At 39.5% G+C, this 23,317-nt stretch overlaps 7 protein-coding genes across 7 annotated transcripts; 3 read left to right on the top strand and 4 right to left on the bottom strand.

The window, feature by feature from the left end:
• The first annotated feature begins 3,066 nt into the window (after positions 1–3,066).
• On the top strand, positions 3,067–4,138 carry cUnh22orf39 (chromosome Un C22orf39 homolog). Its single transcript, XM_084467844.1, has 3 exons — positions 3,067–3,165; positions 3,541–3,708; positions 3,820–4,138. The coding sequence occupies exons 1-3, from the start codon at positions 3,136–3,138 to the stop codon at positions 3,949–3,951; spliced, it is 330 nt and encodes a 109-aa protein (XP_084323970.1). The 5' UTR covers positions 3,067–3,135; the 3' UTR covers positions 3,952–4,138.
• A 129-nt stretch (positions 4,139–4,267) lies between these two features.
• mrpl40 (mitochondrial ribosomal protein L40) lies at positions 4,268–5,751 on the bottom strand. The gene is made up of 5 exons (XM_084468372.1): positions 5,593–5,751; positions 5,315–5,398; positions 5,072–5,227; positions 4,833–4,914; positions 4,268–4,714 (listed from the first exon to the last, which is right to left on the bottom strand). Exons 1-5 carry the CDS (start codon positions 5,652–5,654, stop codon positions 4,487–4,489), a joined length of 612 nt encoding a protein of 203 aa, XP_084324498.1. The 5' UTR covers positions 5,655–5,751; the 3' UTR covers positions 4,268–4,486.
• A 256-nt stretch (positions 5,752–6,007) lies between these two features.
• Positions 6,008–9,999, top strand: acaa2 (acetyl-CoA acyltransferase 2). Its single transcript, XM_084468008.1, has 10 exons — positions 6,008–6,132; positions 6,535–6,701; positions 7,017–7,145; positions 7,452–7,568; positions 7,690–7,837; positions 7,990–8,165; positions 8,760–8,889; positions 9,032–9,102; positions 9,290–9,444; positions 9,561–9,999. The coding sequence occupies exons 1-10, from the start codon at positions 6,117–6,119 to the stop codon at positions 9,643–9,645; spliced, it is 1,194 nt and encodes a 397-aa protein (XP_084324134.1). The 5' UTR covers positions 6,008–6,116; the 3' UTR covers positions 9,646–9,999.
• A 1,098-nt stretch (positions 10,000–11,097) lies between these two features.
• rpl6 (ribosomal protein L6) lies at positions 11,098–13,286 on the top strand. Its single transcript, XM_084467673.1, has 6 exons — positions 11,098–11,262; positions 11,367–11,465; positions 11,655–11,798; positions 12,635–12,683; positions 12,809–12,993; positions 13,097–13,286. Exons 1-6 carry the CDS (start codon positions 11,107–11,109, stop codon positions 13,247–13,249), a joined length of 786 nt encoding a protein of 261 aa, XP_084323799.1. The 5' UTR covers positions 11,098–11,106; the 3' UTR covers positions 13,250–13,286.
• dynll1 (dynein, light chain, LC8-type 1) lies at positions 13,280–15,402 on the bottom strand. Its single transcript, XM_084467674.1, has 3 exons — positions 15,312–15,402; positions 14,486–14,624; positions 13,280–14,167 (listed from the first exon to the last, which is right to left on the bottom strand). The coding sequence occupies exons 2-3, from the start codon at positions 14,615–14,617 to the stop codon at positions 14,030–14,032; spliced, it is 270 nt and encodes an 89-aa protein (XP_084323800.1). The 5' UTR covers positions 14,618–14,624; positions 15,312–15,402; the 3' UTR covers positions 13,280–14,029.
• Positions 15,403–15,858: 456 nt separating this feature from the next.
• On the bottom strand, positions 15,859–19,811 carry polb (polymerase (DNA directed), beta). The gene is made up of 14 exons (XM_084468784.1): positions 19,639–19,811; positions 19,271–19,328; positions 18,975–19,041; positions 18,450–18,524; positions 18,293–18,351; positions 18,094–18,143; positions 17,871–17,922; positions 17,673–17,727; positions 17,499–17,571; positions 17,323–17,393; positions 17,149–17,235; positions 16,978–17,054; positions 16,754–16,893; positions 15,859–16,663 (listed from the first exon to the last, which is right to left on the bottom strand). The coding sequence occupies exons 1-14, from the start codon at positions 19,697–19,699 to the stop codon at positions 16,569–16,571; spliced, it is 1,020 nt and encodes a 339-aa protein (XP_084324910.1). The 5' UTR covers positions 19,700–19,811; the 3' UTR covers positions 15,859–16,568.
• A 737-nt stretch (positions 19,812–20,548) lies between these two features.
• On the bottom strand, positions 20,549–22,678 carry enkd1 (enkurin domain containing 1; the record flags this gene model as incomplete). The annotated part of the gene is made up of 7 exons (XM_084468179.1): positions 20,549–20,709; positions 21,037–21,173; positions 21,289–21,431; positions 21,546–21,701; positions 21,786–21,958; positions 22,251–22,478; positions 22,591–22,678. 7 exons carry the CDS (start codon positions 22,676–22,678, stop codon positions 20,549–20,551), a joined length of 1,086 nt encoding a protein of 361 aa, XP_084324305.1.
• Between the last annotated feature and the right edge of the window lie 639 nt (positions 22,679–23,317).

Here is a 23,317-nt window from a genome sequence, read left to right as displayed (position 1 = left end):
ACGTTTCAATGCAAAGTGAACGTGGAGACGCGAATCGGGTGAATTTTTTTGTCGCCGATTCGCGCGACAAGATTTGATTGACGGCGCGACATTTTTCCACGTGAACGGCGAGCGCGTTCACGTGGATTCACGCCGCGAAAAATTCGCTGAAGTTGAAATATTTCAACTTCTTCGCGGCATTCGCGTTGAAACAGCCAATCAGCGTTCACTCCCTGTGGGTAACGTGGGTGAAGTAACGTAAAACAGCCAATCAGCGTTCACTCCCTGGGTGACGTCACGTAACAGCCAATCAGTTCACTCCCTGGGTGAAGTAACGTAAAACAGCCAATCACCGTTCAACCGTTCAGTGAACCGCAGCTTGGAGGAGAAAGTGATTGTTGCCGTTTGCGACTCCCGCTCTATATCTACATATAACAGAGGGGAACCTTCAGGGCCTTCTAGGCCTTCAGAGAAGGCCTTAAAAATTGTAAACCAAAAAATATGAGTATTAAATAATATGTGTATATATATATATTTTTTTAAACGATTTAATTTAATTTAATACAATACATTTAATACATTTTCTCTCATCTATGTTCTAAAGTTAAGTTTACTGTCAAGTTCACATCAGCCATGAAAGGGTTACTGTCCTGAAACGTGTTATCCAATCAGAATCGTCCGTCTCTATCGTAGCCCGGTTAGCTAGCTCATTGATTGGTTAGGACTTCACGAATCTCGGGGAAGGCCAAGCCATGTGTTTTGGTTTGGAGAGTGATGGGAAAATTGACCAATCACGGTTTGATTTTAAGTGGGCGGGACAAAAACAAAAGATCGTAGGCCTTCGTGAAGTCCGAACAGGGGCAGAGTGGTGAGAGCCGTTGAGAGACAGTTAAATGGCGGACGAGAGCGACGTTGTGGCTAGCTTGATAGCATCGCCTTTTTCAAGGCGGTGCTTCACAGAAAAATTTGAAATAATAAAAAACGGAAGACCAACTCCAGAACTGGAATTAAAAGAAAAAGTTAAAAAAGTGGAAAGGCATTTCAAGACAGAAAATTACCGCGATCAGCACCAGGTTCTCTCTCTCTCTCTCTCTCTCTCTCTCTCTCTCTCTCTCTCTCTCTCTCTCTCTCTCTCTCTCTCTCTCTCTCTCTCTCTCTCTCTCTCTCTCTCAGCGACACGCTGTCATTCATTCATATTTCAGCGCTGACAGAGCGGACAGCGCTGGCTCTTCGTCGTATTTGACTCCGTACAGCAACAATATAATGATAATAATCATAAGTGTGCCCCCAGACCCCCCTACAGTGGTTCAGTTTGCAAGCATGGTGTGTGTTTTAGATAGATAGTGCGTCTGGCACACGCGTGCCAGACGCTTCTGTTGGATTTTTGTGCGTATTATGGAGCCGTTTTGGTCCATGTTTGTAAGTCTTTTTCCCCACATGATTATATTTTCATAAGTTGCAACAAACGGGGTCGAAGTGTGTGATTAAAAAGCACCACGGTCTGCTTCCCGTTCACGCATCGCCTCCTTCAGATGCAGAGACTTTGTGTTTATTTGTTTTAAAACATGAAAAATGTAAGAACCGGAGCCGGTCGGACTACTGAAGGCCCAGCTGTAGTGCTCACGGTTCGCCACTGACATATAATATATAAATATCTATATCATATAATATATACGATATATATAATATCACGGCACAAAGCGGTGTGCGCCTCCGGATTATATTATTAACCCATAAACGACGGGCTCTCCCTCTTCCACAACAGGTACAGACACACATCTCGGCCATGGTTGATGAGAATGAATTGGCATGAATGACCGTTGGCAGGCAAAAAAAAATTTGCTCCACTCCCGAGTCCCGCTCGGTCTCATCATGGACTTCAAAACTCCCTCTCGCGTTACTAACTTTGGATGTTGCCAAGCTGTCACTCCGATCGAGACTGGCCAATAGAGACGTGTCTTACATCTTTCGGTGTAGGTCCCGCCCACGAGATTCAGCTCAACAGCAAGCAAAACTTTTGGATTCGCAAGCAAAACTTTTGGATTCGCAAGCAAAACTTTTGGATTTGCAAACAAAACTTTTGGATTCGCAAACAAAACTTTTGGATTCGCAAACAAAACTTTTGGATTTGCAAACAAAACTTTTGGATTTGCAAACAAAACTTTTGGATTCCCATTAATATATTTTTAATCAGATTTATTTTACTTACAATAAAACATTTTTTGATTGCAGTGTCGATAGTTTTGCTCTCAAATCTATTTTTTGATTGCAGTGTGGAAAGTTTTGCTCTCAAACCTATTCTGTTTGATTGCATAATAAAGACACAAATCTACCTCCATACTATACATGACGTAGACTAACTCATTTCACGGATTCCTGTGAGACCGGGTTGCCTTAATTACATCGGTCGCATTTGTCAGGTGAAAACTAAATGTCAAGGGAAAGAGGCGGTGGTTGAAAAAAGTATTTCGATCGCTTATTAAGTTCACTCGTGGCGTGTAATGGTTTATTCGTTTCCCTGTATCATTTCCTTAATTTAGAAGACAGTTAAAAAATAATAATTATAAAAAAATATCTAAAAAAAAATTATAAATTAAAAAAGAGAGGCTGTTAGGCTTGAGAGGCTGTTTTGTGCGACCGAATTTCGTCGTATGTTAACTCTTGAAGTTTATTTATTCGCTCCAGATATACTCTTCTAGGGCTGCTCACCACTCAATTAACACTCGGCTCCCGACCACAGCCCTGCGTGAGGGTCTCTCCTCGTTTGTCCCTTTTCCCGCTGCTCTTCCCCTGTTTCTCCCGTTACCTTTTCAAAATAATAGTCCTTGCACCTTTTCAGTGCTACATAATTATAGATTTTCCATTTAATTTTATAGACAACAACATTGATGTAAGTTAAAAAGAAAACGAAATCCTACAGTTCATCGTAAATGCAGCAAGTTTCGTCCTGAATGAAGCGCGATAAAGGTATTTGATGTGGGCGGGGCTGGACCTTCCAATCCGGATGTGGGCGTGTTGGACGTCCGACTCCGCCTTCCCGCAGGCCGCAGTCGTACGGGGGGGGGGGGGGGGGGTGTATTCCTTTCCGATTGGCCATGCAAGTGACGTCACATGTCAAGTTTCCTTCTCGCTGACTACTAGTGACTACATCAAGAAATGGAGAAAAATTATGGAGTTCTATGGAGAGTATGTATTCAATCTAATACAAATGTTGTAGTATTGTGTAATTGAGCAATGTTTCGTCTTCAAAAAGGCGACGTAAAGCCAACTAGTTCGTTAGCTATGTGCAGTATGACCGGCGTACCCGCTAGCTAACAAAACCTTTGCAATCATGACAACAACACGGACAGGGGTGGTTAAATGTCGTCCTTTTCTGTTGTTATTGGACTTAATATCTTGGAATAGAGTTGAGCCTAATTAATGGCCATGCACGCTTATTGACCCTTATTGAATGCAAGCCTACAGAATACCATGTATCCTCTTATTATTACTGCATTGTGCCTACAGTGGTTACTTGAAGCTATTAGCCAAGCATATTCTTCTGCTTTTGTTTGTCCTCAGCCGCCACGTAGCTGTAGTGAATACTGGAGTGAGTTTAAACACTGTAAAAGCTTGAGGAACCGTTTTCAACACTACTATGCCCATGGTACATCACCGTCCTGCCAACAGTGGAAGGAGGACTACGACATGTGCGCAACATGGGAGAAATGCCAAGATCAAGGAGCCAAGGTAAAGTTGTCCTCTGCATCAATCATATCACTACTTAAAGTAATGGATTCTGTGTATCTTGAGTACCACAATAAAATACTGATTGCAGTTTTTTCCGTTTTTCTTTTACAGGAGGCACTACGGAGCAGTGAAAGGAGCAGGCTGGCAGAGCAGAAGAAGTTTACTCCAGTTTGGGAACTAAGAAGTGGCCCTCCCAAGGACTGGCATATGCCTCTCAACCATGAAAGGCCACATGATTCTTGAATTGTTTTTCAAGAATCATGTATTTTAAATGTATTTTCACTATTGTGCCCAAAACATGTCAGATATTCCTCAATGTCTATAATATTTATAAAGTATGACTACCACCACCCAGGGTAACCATGTGGGCTATGTGGATGTTTGAAATATTTAACTTATTTCATATAATAAAATAAAAGCATATTTTACCTCAAAATTAACTCGACTTGTCATCTTTGCAATTTTAAATACATTTGACAACTGATTTCAAAATAACATTCCATGACACTTGCAAGAAACACTAGTTTCATGAATGCAATTCATGAAATGCAATTCACAATCACATTTGTATAAACAATTTATTGAGTTAGGAGTCGCATTTTATACAGGCATTGAAAGTTGGGAAAGATATTGCAACACTATATACACACTTTGTTGTTGTGATGTTTTAGTAAAGCATCTGAGAACAATTTAAGATGATCATCTCATATTGATGCTTTACTGACTATAGGAGCTAGGTGTAGAATCACACACTGACACCCCAGAAAACGTGCATTCATCACTGAGTGTAGACTTTGGTGATGTCATGGTATTTGCCATCCGGAGCCTCGTATTTGGGCTTGGGTGGTGTGTAGCAGGGTCCCTCGTGACTGAAGGGAAAGATGAGTGGATCTGGTTTAATAGCTGCCTTGTACAGCTCCTCAGACTCAATCTTTAGTTCCTCCAGAGCTTCTCTTTGGGCTTCCAGGGCTAGGTTTATAGCCTCCATCTCAGCCGTATGCTGCGCCTGCAAGGTATACAATCATCATATATGAACCAGGCTGAATGAATAGTCAATGTTATGTGCATGGTCATGTTTGTCTGTTTAATTGTATCATGTTGAACAGTAAAAATGTGTAAATTACATGCTTGAAACGAGACCACTCCTTCAACAGCAGCGCTCTGCGTTCACTCTCCTCAAAGGACAGCCTGGGCTCCGAGCGTGCTCTTTGTAACGAAGATGAACAAAGTTATTATACGTTTTGGCACAATAATGTGAATGCTTGAGGTGCTGTAGCTCTATGTAGCACATTCATTATATTGATTTTGTATTGGATACGGTCACACACAAATTCTGAATGGCACTAAGGCAGAGGATGTGTACCTTGCTTCATCCAGACATTTGGTTGGAGTGATGAAGTCTTCTATGGGGATGAGTTCAGGTGGAACTTTCTCCAGCTTCTTTAGTCTCTTCTTCAGTCTCTCTCTTGCCACATGCTCTCTTTTGGGGTCTACCTTTTTCTTTTTTTTGGGTTCCGCCCTGAAACAAAGTATAGATCCATGTTTACTTTCATAAGGAAATGGCCTAAGGGACTCAATACGTGCATCCTGAATTCAGTGAACTTACCTTAAAGGGGCAGATGTGTGTAGTGTCAGCACAGTGCTAGCCCATAGACTTTGCCTGGTAAGACAATGTTCTTCCACAAAAATGCTGTAAAACAGAACGGTGTTGCAATTCATTTAAAAATATTGCAGTTTCAACAGAAGATCATGTTTTTATACGTTGAAATAGACGAATTGAGGCTGCACATGACAATGATAATATGTTGATTTTGATGATGTACGGAATGTAAGACCATTGACAAGTAAATCAGTTTAACAGTCAATCAACATTGAGTAACTCACCGAGGCACATGGGTCTGTCGCCATAGCACTCTACCCATACAACGTGATACAATAAGAGACATGTTTCGCTTTTTAGTGAGTTACATTAAATTCGTAGTCGTAAACAGAAAAAAACAATTACATGAATTGCTAAACTATCATCTATGCGTTTATCCTTGACGGCTGGCTGCAGAATGAGCGCAGAAATATGACGTCGACAACACTCGGCTGGGATATATTTCACATTGTTACTTTCGAGTAATTATTTTTTTCCACAAATAAATCTTAGACATCAAGTTTTTTCGTATTATTTGCATGGAGAACGATATAATATATTTTCACATTGATTTACAATTATTTTCCAACTCATATTAGGATTGACTGACGAGACTTTTGCTCGAATGTTACTCTGCGAAACACAAATTACTCGGGGTATTGAGGGGAAAGGTGAGCGCTGATCATTCCCAGTGTTCGACGGGTTGGAAGCTGGTTGAAAGTGACACCCGGCATTATTTCTGTTCAATTCTCGGATTGTGCTGTATGCCATGGCGCTTCTAAGAGGTAAATAAACATGCAAGAGTCAACTTCAAATGCGCATCTATTTATTATGATGTGTGTATTTGTATGTGCAAATAAGTTTCAATGGTACTTCTATGCAGCAATGCAACATAACCTTCTACATGGATTCATAAAAAAAATCGGTTAAAATAAATCGGTTAATCTGAATGATATGGCGTGAAAATGTATGTTGGGGTTTGTTATTTAAATCACCTATTTGTAATGTAATAACTGCATTTTCGTTTGCTAAGAAACATAGGGGAAAGGTGAATCTGTATCGAACTTTTTAGTCATGTTTCACCTTTTGACTTTGATATAATAATATTAATTGTACTAATTTAATTTTAGTAGCTTGATTAGTGCCCTTATATCTCCAGTTGCTCTTATATGGTTGTGTCTCTCCAGGTGTATTTATTGTTGCTGGCAAGCGCACTCCATTTGGGGCGTATGGCGGTGTTCTGAAGGACCACAGTGCCACAGATCTAGCTGAACATGCTGCTAAGGCGGCCCTGGCAGCAGGGGGGGTGGCACCAGAACTTGTAAACAGTGTCATCTTTGGTAACGTCATGCAGGTAAACCTGACCACTAAGCTATATCTAGCGTACGTTCTAGATCTGAAAAATAATGATCTCTTGCACTTACTGATTAACCCTAACCCTGAATGGAGGGATGGGATTTTTTCAGTTGGATACTTTCAAAATAGATCTTATTCTGACAGGTTTGTCCATATTGCATGCTATTATCTGAATAAGTGAATTCCATTACATTATGGAGCAGGTAGGTAATACCTTCAGGTAATACCTTCTAGTAATACCTTCTAACCGGTCTTCATATTCAGTTTATTTCCAATTCAGCAAATATGACCCCTTTGTTTTTCTCTGATACAGAGCTCCGCCGATGCGGCTTACATTGCACGACATGTGGGTCTGAGGGCTGGTGTCCCCATCCCTGTACCAGCTCTCACTGTGAATCGCCTGTGTGGATCTGGCTTTCAGTCCATCATCAATGGTGCCCAAGTAAGAACTTGTTTAAGTTATTGTGTGACAGCAGACCTTGGTATCATTCATGTTGGTATCATGAATGAAAGTTTGTTCATTGTACAAACTGTTTAGCAACCCAACAGTGAACCACTTTCACTGTTTAAGCATTGATTACTATGTGTTAATGTCTCCACTCTTGGCAAAAATTACAGTATGTATACAGCCCTTGTTACTACTTTGATACTAACCTATCTCATGACACGTTTGTCAATATAAATGATAATGCAAGTTACAAAAAGCTTAGAATTAGCATTCGTATTGAACAATATGGTTGTTTTGTAGGAAATCTGTTTGAAAGAGTCTGAGGTGGTCTTGTGTGGAGGCTCTGAGAGCATGAGCCAGGCACCCTATGCTGTCCGCAACGTACGCTTTGGTACCAAGTTTGGGGTTGACCTCAAGGTGTGTTTTTCTTTCTTTTCACCACATTTTACTGGAAAAATCCAATTACTTGAAGTATTCTGCAAAATGGGCATCTCAATCACTGTACTTTTATTTTTTTTCTTTAAATTTCACCTTAAAGCTAGAGGACACATTGTGGGCCGGGTTGACAGACCTCCATATCAAGCTCCCTATGGGCATCACAGCAGAAAACCTGGCAGATAAGTACCAGCTCAACCGGGAGGAATGTGATCTGTTTGCATACCAGTCCCAGCAAAAGTGGAAAGCCGGTGTGTGGGAAATATTAACTTTATATTGATCTTTCATTACCCAGTGTGTGTTTTAGATGTCATCTAACTTGTGCACATTAAGCCCATGGAACACAGTTCGTCATTGGATTGTCATTGTTGGGAAGTAAACTTAAATTCTTGTTTTACTGCAGCTCATGAGGCCGGACACTTTACAGCAGAAATTGCTCCCATTGACGTGAAGGCTAGGAAGGGCAAGGTGCCGATGACTCATGATGAGCACCCTCGTCCACAGACCACACTGGAACAGTTGGCCAAACTTCAGCCAGTCTTCAAGAAGGGAGGGACGGTCACTGCAGCTAATGCATCTGTGAGTTAGAACGCTACAGTACCTGTGATTGTAATTATATAATGTAACGATGTGGTTCCGAACCTTTGTCATTAGGTGTACCATTTAATTTTCAATCAAAACATTTCGTGGATCACCTCATATACAAATAGATATGATAAAAATGTATAAAACACATGCAGTCAGAGCAAAGAGTGCCCGTGCTCCTTTTATACACAATTATTACCACAAGAAAGATGGTTGGATACAGTGAAAATAAAGTCAGCAATGCTGCTTATGCTTCCCAGTATGTTTTATATTATATTAAATATGATGCAATGCAAAAAGAGACACCATTTTTTTAATAAAAATCTATAATACTATATTTATTGGAAAATATTTCTAATTCATTCAATTATTGATATTATTTTTCTATTATTGTAAATGTGTCTATTTCAAGGATAAAACAGAATTGCACAAGGGTGCCTGTTATAATGAATCAACACTGATTTACCAGATGTTTAATGGGAAAGAGCAAAGAACCATTTCAAATAAATATAGGCATACCTGGAATAAAAACGATTTAAACTATATTCAGAATACAGTTTTATAACTGTTTATAATTTTCATCCTCAGGGTGTATCTGATGGAGCAGCTGCTTTGGTGATTGCCAGCGAGGAGGCATTAAAAGAACACAAACTGACTCCACTGGCCAGAATAGTGGCTTATCATGCTGTGGGTTGTGATCCAAGTATCATGGGAATTGGTGAGTAACTGTCATTAAGCACTGATGTCAAATATGTCTTCCAAATATATATTCCATTCCCATGAAATGCAAAGGAATAGATTTAACTTAGACAGTTTTATTAAAATGTAATATTAATTAATATAAAATATGATTTTTGCAGGCCCAGTTCCAGCAATCACAGAAGCCCTAAGAAAAGCTGGCCTTTCTCTCAGTGACATGGATATTATTGAGGTGTGTTACAATACTGTGCCTTTCTTACAAACATCTGAGCATTGATCAGAAGATGTGCATCAAATTTAACCTCCATCTCAATGTCTATCCTTTCCATAGTTACTATGTACCTGAGTGCATTGTGTAGAGAGATGTATCGGCGTATTGTAGGTGGCTATCTTTATAAGCTTGGTTTTGCTTTTCACAGGTGAATGAGGCGTTTGCCCCACAATGCCTGGCAGTGGCTAAGGCCCTCGGACTGGACCAAGAGAAATGTAATGTCAACGGTGGAGCTATTGCTATTGGACATCCTCTTGGTGCTTCTGGAGCACGTATCACAGCCCACCTGGTCCACGAGCTCAGGTAGCGTTGCCAGTGACCCTTGTATTTCATACTTCTGTATTTGCATAGATATGAATTTAAGTATGTTCTAACTATGCTGAAGCTTGAAATACATACTGTTTTATTTTCTCTCGCAGGCGAAGAAAGGGCAAGTATGCAATTGGAGCTGCTTGCATTGGCGGAGGCCAAGGAATTGCCATCATCATTGAAAACACTTCATAAAACCACTTTTTGATATGATTAAAAATGATCCTACAAATTGAAGAGAACTACACCTTATGACCCACTTGTAATACATGCATTTTGTTTCAAAGATCAAGTTATCCATGAAAAATATGTTACAGTTGACATTGCTACTTTATTATGCATAGTTAATATGTACTACCTACTGACTACTACTACCTTATGTTTGTAGACTGTGCCTTCAGTACAGAATGAGGCAGACGCTTCAACATGTATAAAGTCTGTAACAATAGGCCTTATTAAATGTTTCTGCTATGATTTACTCCATACATAGAAAATACTAAGTTTGTAATTCAATGTGGTACTTTCAAATAAATCTGCCTTCAATTTTAATACTGGCTTGCTTGTTGGCTTAATTGTCGTTTTTTGTATTGACATTGTTTTTTAATTGAGTCAAAATGTTTGCATCATGGTTATTTATTAAATAATGTCTTATTGACATTAACATTTTGGGATTTTCTTATGTTGACAGTGAGGATATTGGCACATGTTTTACTATTATATTATGTGTTTTAACAATAGAGTTCAAGTGTTCTATTACGTAAATAGACATATAGATTTATGATCTGGCACCAGATTTGTACTGATTGTGAAAAAAAGATTTATACAACTTTTATGCTAAACAAATAAATGTGCGTTTAAATACATGCACATGCATAATCGTGCGCCCACACACAGACAACCTAAAATATGTCAACGGATCAAAAATATTTTTAAATCACAGGTTTTGTTGATTGATATTATATGTTGGACTACAAGGACCATGGTCCCATTGGAAACGACTTTGGCGTCGCACTGGATATATACGTCACTTCCCCGGAAGTCGTTCTTTTTTCTTAGCTACGGTAAGGAAACCCTACTCACTGTCCCAAGTCTGGAATATAATCTTCCAACATCTGTGTTATTAAATATACATACTAGTTTTTACACATCAAGCCATGCATATATATGTATAGACAATACACTCGTATGCATATTGGATGGTTTTATTTACCGTTAGTCGTAATAAACAGTTGTTGGCAGTCGAAGCCCACCGGCACGTCATGCATTCTTGACGCGAATGTATCGTTAAATGTTAGCTGAACGCTAGTGTTTGCCGTCTATTTGGTGACATATCTTTGCGTGGCCTAACTAATTTTATTTTTTGTATCGTATGTTGTGTATGTAACTAGTCGTATCGTATGTGCATGTAACGGAGGCAATACCCTACTCTATGCTAATGGTTAGCCAGTTGTCATGCCTGCCTCACCATCTACTGTGTCCTAGGTACACAATATGCTTTTTGCACTTTAACTTGTGCTCATGTCGGGAGTTGGCAGATTGCTGGCCAACGCTGTATACCTAGTGTCATGTTTATGACCTGGGTCTGATCATCTTCAACGAGCATGCTACTTTTTCTACACACATTCTTGATTTTTATGTTTATTTACCTTACTTTAGATGGCAGAGGGAGACAAAAAGGCCGCCAAGACGGGACCCAAGAGGCACTCCAGCCGGAACCCGGCTCTGGCCCGGGGTATCGGTCGGTACTCCCGTTCTGCCATGAACACCCGGAGAGCTATGTACAAGAGGAAGATCAAGACCGTCGAGACCAAGGTCAGCACAGATGAGCATGTCCAGAAGTTGTGGACTTTGCCTTTATGTGTTTGGAGTTTACCATAACGTCCAAAAGTAACACTCAGTCTAAATTATAACTACAGATTGAGAAGAAACTGAAGGAAAAGCCCCGCGCCACCATCACAAAGACTGTTGGAGGAGACAAGAATGGAGGCACTCGCGTTGTCAAACTGCGTAAAATGGTGAGCAATGTTTTTTGCAAGATGATTCCAGGTGTAATGCCTAAAATAGTGGCCATGTTTAATTGTAATGTCTGTCTGCTTGTAATGCTAGAGATGCCCTTTGCCATAACATTTAATGTACTGGATATCCAAAGAAGATGGTTTGCCATGTTTCCTAATTATTGTCAACTTGATCTGTTTGCATCCTAGCCCCGCTACTACCCAACAGAGGATGTGCCCCGCAAACTGAAGAGCCATGGGATTAAGCCCTTCAGCCAGCACAAGAGGAAGCTGCGCAAGTCCATCTCCCCCGGAACCGTGGTCATTCTCCTCACTGGTCGCCACCGTGGAAAGGTATGGATTCATGCATTGTGTATGCAGGATTTGGGATGTTTATGATGTGGGCCTTGCAATAACTGATCATGGCACTGATTCACATAAATGTTAAAACAGGCCTGGGCAATAAAACAATAAATTATCGTATTGTGATAGACTTTTGATCAATATCAATATGAAACATGTTCAATATATATCATTAAAGAGACTGGACCACTGAATCTGGCAGCTGGGTTTGTTACAAAAACATGGTTCCATACTTATTTACAATATTTGAGTTTCATTGTTGTATCGACGTTGCAGTTTTTATCAATGAAGGTCATTAAGTGTTAAACAGTGTTTAAATCCAGCATGGTAATTCCTAGTCTTATTAAAATTATCAATAGTTATCGATATTGATCAAATATGATCAAGTTATATTTGTCTTTCAGGCATATCGCCCAGGCCTTAAAATACATATTAAATATGCGTCCAGACCAACTAAAGTCAGCTTTCCTGTAGTTGCCTGTCTTTTCTCGACTAGCCGATATTACCCAGTAAACGGCATACCCTTGTTTAATAGATGTTCAATGTTGCCAGATATCCTTCTATAGCACACAAATTAAATGGTAGTATGTTAGATAATTATTTGTTGTAAAACACTCTATTTGAGTAAGGCCTGGCTGAATTAGTATGTACTTGTGGTGGCTAATGGACCATATTTATTTTGGTTTGTCGAGTGGGGTTTTAAATGAGAACCCACTATAGTTGGGTATAGTGGTATGCAGTCTACCTTTGCTATTTCTGGCTTCATCAGGTAACCAAAGACAAACTATTTATGATTTTTGTCAAAACTTTTTCCTTTTATCTTTCAGCGCGTTGTGTTCATGAAGCAACTCTCAAGTGGTCTGCTCCTTGTCACTGGCAAGTACAATTGATATGTGACATTCTGTTTCACCGTACATTTGAATGTACCTCACTGTTGGGGTCATACAGCAACCCTGAATGTCTCTTGATCTGATTTTAATCTGTTCTTCACACGCCCCTAGGTCCTCTTGCCCTGAACAGAGTCCCCCTGCGTAGGGCCCACCAGAAATTTGTCATCGCCACCAACACCAAGGTTGATGTTTCTAGTGTCAAGATCCCCAAGACTGTGACTGATGCTTACTTCAAGAAGACAAGGCTGAGGAAGCCCCGTCACCAGGAGGGAGAGATCTTTGACACAGAAAAGGAGGCAAGCTACTCGCCACAAATGCTACATTCAATCTGTTAGATCATGATGTCCTTTTTTAACAGTTGGTCATTGTCCTAATTTATTTATTTTTCTCTTTCGGCAGAAGTACCAGATTACAGAGCAGAGGAAGGAGGACCAGAAGGCTGTGGACTCACAGCTCCTTCCCCTTATCGGCAAGGTCCCTCAGCTGAAGGGATACCTCCGCAATGCTTTCTGCCTGTCCAATGGCATCTACCCACACAAGATCATTTTCTAAATGTGTTAATAAAAGAGTCACAGTCCTATGCCGGAAACTGGAATTTTGTTGTAATTTTATTTTAATACAAGACTGGAGCTGCAGCTGTGACAAGCGTTTCACACATTTTGAAATGGGTGCTAAAATTATACATTTTGGCAGATGGCACCTTAAAGGCTGTAAAGAACCATAACATGAAATGAGTACATGGTTTATACTTGGATATGAAGTTAGTGTTAAAAATCTGATATCAGCAATCCTGAAAACGCATCTAGTTTCCACCTGCCTCTGCATGAGACTTGAGATTTCTTTAGGCAGCCCAATTTTACCATAAGGGTCTTGCCAAGAATTGGTGGTCATCACCCTTAACCTGTGGTTAAGCAGTATTTGCTTGGTTCAGTGGCGGAGGATGGGCTGCCTTTAAATATTGCCATATCACTCAATTTCAGATTTAGCTGCCAATACAGCTGAACAAAATCCTAGCGTAGATTGCAATCTATATTGAAGTTATTAACAAATTGCAGCTTTTTGATGGTGTTCGACATGGCAAGATAAATTAGTCGTAGAGGCAGACAATTGAAAGAGGCAAACGGGTATGCTTTAATTAAAAAAACTGAAATGTCAAATGTAACATGACAAAAATAAATACACGTATTTAGCGTTTATTACATGGCACCCCCCCCCCCCCCCTCCATAAACAGTAGAAAGCAGCACAGAAAAAGGCGGAGCCCGTTGAGCAGGAATGATGAGAGCCTTGCTGTAAAATCAGTCCGTTTTATTGGTCATGCCGGACTTCTTTCTTCAACCAGATTTGAACAGGAGTATTGCGACCTGACCCAAGTAGAAGTAGATAAAATGCTTTGTTTCATGCGTCACGTAGCTGCCAAAATTCCTCCCAACAATGCAATGCCAAGTGGGGTTGAACTTCTTGTCGAACTCCTGGAAGGGATAGATAAATATTTATTGACAACCTATTCACACGGAAAATATACTCAGGTCGTAAATCGTATATATATATTTTACATTGTATTGTATCTATTGACCATACACATTTTAAGTGTTTCTATTACTAACGAATAAGTCAATAACCACGTTTTATAAGTGGCCCACTATAATATATCGTAATACAAAACTTAAGAGAACGGTAGTCATTGAAGGGTCATATTTAGCAAATGGTGACAAACTGGACATTTGTAATCAAGGTTAGTAATATTGTTGCTTAAAGTTGTGTTGTGGTTGAGGAGGCGGGGGTGTCACCTTTTTTATGTATGCAGCGATGTCTTTCTCGATGTTATACTTCTCAAGGGCCTGGGTGGCACATTCAACAGCGTCCTGCTGCATCTCCTCAGACATATCTGCATTTTTGATCACTGCTTTTCTGTCAGACATGGTTGCCCTGGAAACAAAACAAAAAGCCCAATAAGGAATGTAACTTGCTTAGTGCAAAGTCATTTGCACTTTCAATAATAAAGCTGCGGAAATTTCGAATTTGCTCCAGCATCGTGACAAACACCTCATCTTCGATTTGCACGGAAAACATGTTTGCCCAAAGGCCAACACTAGCATTACATAATAACAAACGCATGACATCCACTAGAACGAACCATTTCCACTTATGTTGCATAACAACATCAGCACCAGGGAAGGTGCGCTCGACGTTCGTTTCTATGGAAACGCCAGATATCGACTACTACCATCTCGACGTATCGTATCGACATTTTCCCGAGGATTGTAAAACGGCGGCCGTAGATTACAATAAAAGCGGGCTGTTGATTAAAACCGTAGCACATTGCATTTGCAAGTTACTGAGCACAAAGACACAATTATTCTTCAGTCTAGAATCCATGGTCGATGTATGAACGCGTACCGTAAGGTGGTATTGCAGGAATGAGTAACAATAATCAGCGGTGTGTACGGCCACCGTGCAGAGCCAGCACTCCGATGAATGAGCACGAAATTCGACAGACGTTAGTTTACAGATCCTTCAGTACAATAAGAAACACAATACAAATTCGCTATCACAGTGATGAGTGCTAACGATAACGCAATTATCACGTTCACACCAAATCATTGAAATACCTACTATTTGTACGTAGATGTTTTTCTACTTTGAAGATACGATTCCTCTTACAGCAACTCCCGCGAAGTGGTTGACACGAAATTAACGTGGGTGTGTAACTGCCAGAGAATGATTTCTCGACCTCATCCGATTGGTTGCGAGTAAGCTACGAGCAGATTCTATTGGCTGATTCTCGTGTGTTTTCTGGTATTTGTGTCTGCATTCTATTTCAACCCACAATGCTTAGCGGTTACTGTCGCGTTGCCGTGGGAACCTTTGTAAATAACACAAGCTTATCCTGTGCGTTCCCCATGTTATTAGTTTAACTCATACAATACAGCGATACATTGTTTATACTATTACCGAATAATTCAGCTGGGCTGTATTGTTATTTCATTTTCAACTGGTGGTATTTTATCGACCCGGCTTCTCATAATGCATATGCAGGCCATGTTTTAGACATGGGTTTTATTCGACTCAGAAGAGTTCATCTTTCGGTGGCAATTTCAGAATAAATCACCAGTTTGGTCACTAATAAATGCTACCAGAAGAAATGAAACACACATTTTATACAACAGTTTAATAGATGATAGTCAACCTATTAAAATAAACCTGGAAGAGTTTAAATTCACACACTAATATCACACCAAAAATATAATTGCCAAAGTATAATAATATATATATTATACGTGTGAAACAGAGAAAAATCTTCAAATAGTTTAGCGTATCCAATGAAATAAAAAGCATATCTTGTTTAGAATACCAGTATTGTTAGTGGAGTCAACTTAATAACCTGTTCACAACACTAGTTTAATCAAATTGGCCAGTACCCAGGGTTGAAGGAAAATTAGACACAAAACAATTGCAGAATTTTATGCATTCATAATGTACTAGGGGCACTGGATGTAGACACAAAGTAGGTAACAAAAGTATACATGATTTTCAAACCTCATACATATTCAGGGTTCTAGTCTATATAACATGCAGTTCAAATTGTTGGCATATTTTATACAAAATTAGAATTAAGATATTGTTGATCCTCTTGTACGGTTTCTTTATAAATACTAAATAAGCCTAGTAAACATTTTCCATACAATTTCAATAGTTTCCTGATTTAAACATTTCCACTAGTACCCACATCCACAAAACATGCAAAAGGAAACTCAAAAGACAATTAAAAACCACATTCCCATCTATATAAAAAAAAAAAGGCTCAAACTCGCTTAGCACCTTTGTGGAAGGTAAATGGTTGTAATACAAATATATGTATTGGCTTTCGCTTTACTGGCTGCGCTCCTTTGGCTCTCTGTATTTGTACTGGATGTACTCAAAGATATCCCTCTCACTGTCCACCATCAGAGGCTCACCCGCCATTCCTACAGACAGAAGATTCATTCGGTCATTGTTATTTATTCCATATAACATATATTGGACTTCATTTATACAAATGCTTGTTTGCTACTCACCAGTGACACCGAGTGGTCTTATAGTATACTCATTGAGAGTGAAGCCCTTCTCCAATGCATGAGTTCTCATGGTCTTGTTAAAGATGTCGCTTCCAGTGAAATAGAGAACACCGCAATAGTACTGATCCTTAGGTATTAACCTGAGAAAAGATGCCCAAGTTAGTACAATTATGCAGCATTTCCAATATTTATAATAAAAAGACAAATAATTGACATGTGATCACCTAATGTCAATTCGTCTGTGGAGGAACGCTTCCTCCTCCTCATCATCATCATCACTTTTCTGCAACTGGCAGACACCCTGGGAAAGACCACAAGCATAGACTTCATTCTAGATACCATCGGCAATAGCACATGTTATACACAATGCAGATTAGGTATATTATTAACCACACCATATATTTGGTGTCTCCTTTGGAAAGGGTGTCGGTTATGAATCCAATGGACAGAAAATGGTCCACAACTGCGTGCAGGAGCTTTGGCTGTTAGGGAAGAAAAAAATGAGTTTAAATATGAATATGATATTAGCACCCCTCAAGGCAGACCCTTATGAAATCACAATGACTCACCTGCTTCTCAGACTCAGCGGTGTAGTTTGGATGGGTCAGCAGGATATCAATATCACCACTTGAGGCTGCACCTGATAATGTTTAACATATTGCGACAAAGACAAGGCATTTTATTTTTATTTGCATATTAACAGAAATATATGGTAGGTAATATATTCACTAAGCAATTATGTTACCTCTTCTGTAGCTTCCACAGATGGTTCCAATGTATTCTGTGCCTACAGTCTTCAATTCGGCTTGAATCAAAGACTAAACAAATGCAAACATGAATCAAAAATAATCTTTTATAAACGGGGGGGGGGGGGGGGGGGGGGGGGATACATATATATACAATTTTACTGTATACTCACTTCCATTTTCTCCATCTCTTCCCGTGGAATCCTCTTTTCAAACTCCTCAAAGTACCTTAGAGAAATCACAGGACAGTAAAATGCGAGTTTAATGTGTGAAACACAAAAACCCAAAGTATTTTTACTGTGCTCTACAAATATGTTTTATGTTCATTCCTCAAGGATAAAATGTAGAAAATAGGATTTGTATGCACTTACTTGAGTCCAATCTGCTGGTGATGGTTCAATTTGCTTTCAATATTTTTCAAATCTAAAGAAAAGTCACAGAAGGATGAATATGTACCTTTACATCTACATTGGCACATCTTTCTCCATCAAGAATATACGCTAAGTTTACTGAAGTAATCCTTAGTCAAATCCTCAAATTTCTAACAATCTGAGATGTTCCTAGTGGCTATCACTGACTACATTGAAAAGTTACCTTCAAGTGTCTTCACTCCATCCTCAAAGAACTTCCTGGCAGCAGCAGGCCTTGGAAGAGAGAAACACATGAATCATTAAGGATTACAAATAAAAAACCTATAGCTCTGCTACTACTACTAGTGCATTGTACTTAGGCGTATTGCATTATAATGACATGATTCGATTTGGTTTTTGTAGTGATATACACTTGGACATACCCAATTCCAGTAACTCTTGTGAGGAAATTGATGGATGAGCTTGTGTCGTCATTCCGTATCTAAAAAGGTAAACACTTTGAGTAAGGTTATGTTTTAATGTAAGTGTAAAGCTATAGTGGTTATTCATGAATATCGTATTTAAATCATGAAAATTAACCTTGTCCAATTTCCTCAATGTGCCCGTTTGCAGAAACTCATCGATCTTTTCCGCAATTTTTTGTCCCACACCTTCCTGTTGTAAGTTGGGAAAGAATATTTTATATACATGTGCAATATTTATGCAAGATACCGTGCCTATTCTTGATTTTAGCTGCCATGTGTACTGTAGCCAGCCAGCAAAATGCAAGTAAATTGAACCCATTGCTTTATCAACTGAGTTGTGAAAGCCTTTACAATATAAATTTGATATAAAATATTGAATTGTTACACTATCAGTATAATGAGCTATTGTTGTATTTGAATGGAAGTAAAAGCTTATGCTTTAGGTGAATTCATAGGTAAGCCCATTATATACAATGATTCCTAATGTATATTATCCTTTCCAAAAGAGAACCAAGCTATGTACAATTTAAATACTGGACCAGTGTGGTGATAGTTCAATTTACATTGGAAACCTCTCCATGCACCAACGTCAGTGTTTTTGCATGTTTACATTAACTTGGCATTGGTGAAGCGTTCATACCAGTTTCTTTGCTTCTGTACCACTTTTGATCTTCTCTGGGTACTTCGAAATAGTCGATGCTGCCTTCCTAATAAAAGCATACCAAATATATTGATTAAATGAAAACATTGGGACGCTAATGGTTAACTGACATACATGTAAAATGTTTTTCAAATGTAATTCAAATCATTGTATAGTCAGGAACGATTCGTAGTTCTCAACAATACTCAATACTCAACGATGATTAAGTCGTTGAGTATAAAGACATTTCCTATAGATTCCCACTGATAATAACATTTTATTCATTATCATCTTACCTGTAGGCATTATACTTGTGTATCGCTCTGTTGACATTTTTCTCATAATTGGCAAGTTCTGGAAGTAAAATACAAACATTAATTTAGCAAAAAAACATTTCCACAATTTGGAATTTGCGACTGCAATATGTTGTCTTCTGGTTTAAATGGCACGTCAGTTAACGTTAAACAAGCAGTCGATTTAAAGGACAGGCCTGCACGCGCTGCACAATCATCACCTCCCTCAACAGCAAAGGAAATGTGCTACTACTCATTATTCAGCGTATATTCAAAGGCTGTACAGCATAAATCATAAATCGTACCAAACCAAATAGCTTGAGAACGACTATTGTTAGATTAGCCCAACTACCCGCATACCCTTCACGTACCGACAAGAAAGTCTGTTATTCCTTCATTGGGCGATTCCTGTGGTGCTTTCCTCTTACTCATCGTCGGTTCTTTGTTCACTTAAATGTACTTTAATAATTGATGTTGTTCAAGGGTTAGATGTGATTCAAAATTTGACGATTGCTGTGTTCTTGGTTGCTAACACGCTAGCCTGTTTGAGACTAAACAATGAAAGGGCGAGGATTGGTGGAAGGTCTTTCGCATACGTAATACGTACGCGCTGTACGTCATTTACGTTTTCTTCAAATATTCAATACAATCAGACACAATGTAACATTTATTTAATTTGGCTGTCTGATAAGAGGCTTCCTATAAAAAAATAAACATGCGTAGTTGTGTCCAAAACTAAAAATAATTACAAAGGTTCTCATTTATTCAGGGAAAGCTAAACAAAGTCACTTGATTATAGAACTGCAATGCAGTTCTATAATTAGTAATGCACTTGTATTTCCAATCATAATCCAATAATAACACTTTAATTGAATGCTCTATAATCCAAATGTATTTAGATTTACAATACAAACAATCACTATTGATGCTGCATATCAACTCTTTATCATGCATCTTAACAACGTATAATATCTCCCAAGGTAATATCTCATGTTGCTGGCTATGGAATGCTTCAAAATGATTTGGCAGCACTAGGATTTCCAACCAACACCCTGTAGAGACTGGGGACTTCAAAGGCTAAATAAAATAAATGCTTTAGCATATTATGAAAAACATACAAATAAACCACACTTTCAAATCATAGCGTATACTAATTATCTTAATTCAAAATAATTAAGAATAAAAAAGTAAAATGATGCAACTTCAATGGAACATTATGGACAATAACTAGACCACTACAGCGATCCAACCCAGTACTAGTACTGTACCACTCAACCAGTTCTACGAATCTGTTCTGATGAACACTTTGTCCCTTGAAAATATTTTGATAGCCTCTTCCATTTCAAACAGCCTGCGATCAAGCTGAGTGCGACGGGAACATATACTCAGACTATCTGCCCTGACCGGGAGAGACAGCAGCTCCTTCACCAGGGTCTGGTGGCCTGAGGAGAAATATAGATGTAGTTAGATAGGTCAGAGGGGCCTGATCAGCCTCATTCTCATTGTCTTCCACCTCCCCCTTCCTTCATATCGAAAAGCAGGATGGGATGTGTAATGCTATTGCTGGCTTATATACATATACACCCCTCCAGCAGTGCTTGGTTTGATTGTTTAGTTCAGGTTAGTTTCAATGGTAAAGGTTATTTTTCCTTGTAACAATGTAGGAAGATAGTGGCAACTAAAACTCAGTTATAAAGTAGTTCAAATAGTTACAATAATAACACCTAGCGTTATTCCAGAGTAGATCTACATCTAAACAGAGGACATACTCTCTTTGAGCGACTGCAGTGTATCCCGTCTCTCCTTCTCAGTCATCAATGTGTGCCCGGCAGGGATGGTCAGATCCGGTGCAATTTTCTTCTTCTCCTCCTTCTCTTTACGCCACTGTTCCTTCCTTTTCTCCAGACTTAACATTCGTTTTTGAGAAGGTAAACAAAAACAAACAGAAGGCAAAAATGAAGCCAAAACGTAGCAGGTTTGGTTTTTATCAAAGCTGTTACATGGAGCAAAACCATACTCACTACTGAGGCACCTGGCCCTTGACGGCACTTGGGACCGGCTTGTCTTTGAGATTAGTCAAAGACTGGGATCGACGGAGAACCACCTTCCCTGCAGCTCTTGCATTGTGTCTGATGAAGTCCACACTCTTTCCCTGGATTTCTAACTGTAAATACGTAGTATAAAGTCAAAGCCATGCATGTTAGGATGCTAATTGACGTGTCTATTTCAGTTTGAATGATCCAAGAGCCCTAAGATTCGTTTTTCTGTTTTGTTTTACTGGTTGGTTCTCGTCGCCTGCATTGCTGCGGGGGTCTGGGTGTCGCAGAGCAGAAACCGAGGCGCTGCGATGTATCCCGGCAGGTCCAGTGGACGCACAGCTAGAGTGCCCCCTCAGAAATGTCTGACACTGTGGCTTCGGATGGGAGCCAGATTCCTGCATATAAAGGAGTTAAGTTTATGAGATATGCATAGATATGCATTTTAAACTACATCCAAAAGTCCATACAGATGACCATACTTGTAGCTGGGCCATCACCCTGGACGGGATGTTCTGGTATTTGGTGGAGCTCCAGAGTGCTTTCACTGGGGCAGGCTGTGAATGCACTCGGACAGCCTCCTGTTCTTTGCAGCGCCTCTGGATCTCCCTCAGACGCCTTATGTTCTCTTTTCCATAATCACGCATAAACTGTTCTGAGGGACGCAACAAAGAGGTCAAAATTACTGTGGAAATAAAACTTTAATACTTTTAATTGTGCAGTCACAGGAGTGAAAATAATTTAGTAAAAATGTAACCATTATAAATTTGTAATAGATTCATTGAATTTCTAAACACAATGATTTGAACAAGAATTATGAGCACACTCCAGACAAGCATGCAGTGGGGGATGGATACTCCATGGTCCCCGTGCCATTATTAATGATTTTTTTACGGACAATCAAGACACAAAATACGTATCGTTAGTGACAAATAAGATGCACATACTTTGTTTAGGAGTGCTTGGGCTGAAGGAAACACCCTCCAATTGAAGCAGTGCTCCCACCACACCCCTCTGTCCTCGCTCCAGGATGTGGGCGGCATTGTGACCGATTCGCGGAGGACGTGGTGGGTCACGACAACTGTAGCACTCAGGGTAGAGCACTGGGTCTGGGGCCAGCGGCCCTGACAGCAGCGCCAAAGTCCCATGAGAATGTCCTTCTAACCGACCCCGGGCTGAAAAGTGCCACAGATATTACATTTTGTATGCATGCAGTGAAAGATTTGTTTGGATTGTTTGTGTCGCCATTTGGTCTTATCTTATACTGATATGTTACTGATATCTTACCAGAAGCAGGCCGTTTGTAGTAGTCGGGGTAAAGCGACGGGTCTGGTGGGATGGGCCCATATATCTTCGAAGGTCCTTCGCACGTCATAAAACTAAGAGCTTGGCAATGTTCGTGGTTAAATAAAGCTTAGGGCATTGATGGGTTGGTGTATTTTGTTGACAGATTGTTAGATAACGCAATCGACTGGGCCTCCATCTTGCAACGAAAACTCGTATCTTGTAACCCTTTTCTTCAACGATTAACATTCAAATAGTCGAGAACACGTGTGTTTAAAGAAACGAATAGCGTTAAGGGTGTTACCTTTATTAGCTTAGAGTTTAGACGATCCAAACTGTGGAGTTTGTCCACGCAGTTTGACGACGCTGTAGTATCAACAACACCTGCATGATTTGTCCCCATGGAAACGGCAGAGCTGCGCATAGAGGTAGATCATGTAGAATGTGACTGGGAGCTAAACCTATGAGCTAAAGGGTGCTAATCACATAAGCACACACTGTTCTCTGAAACACCTTAACTCAGCTAGGGATATTCAAGGCCAAAATATATATTAATGGAGTAATATAACACAATTCAACATTAGAATTGATCTAGGATTTATATTCTAATATTGTAATCCTGCTACACTGTAGCGCTATGTTATCGGATAATCCTCTGCTGGTGACATTAGGGTAATGATTAATTATATAATTATTATATTAATATCCAAAAAAGTGTTAGAAAATAAAG

This window comes from Micromesistius poutassou (genome assembly GCF_964030765.1).
Source record: "Micromesistius poutassou genome assembly, chromosome: 5".
Classification (NCBI taxonomy): Eukaryota; Metazoa; Chordata; class Actinopteri; order Gadiformes; family Gadidae; genus Micromesistius; species Micromesistius poutassou.
The sequence above is the reverse complement of the archived record's forward strand: the minus strand, read 5'-3'. Positions and strand labels throughout refer to the sequence as shown.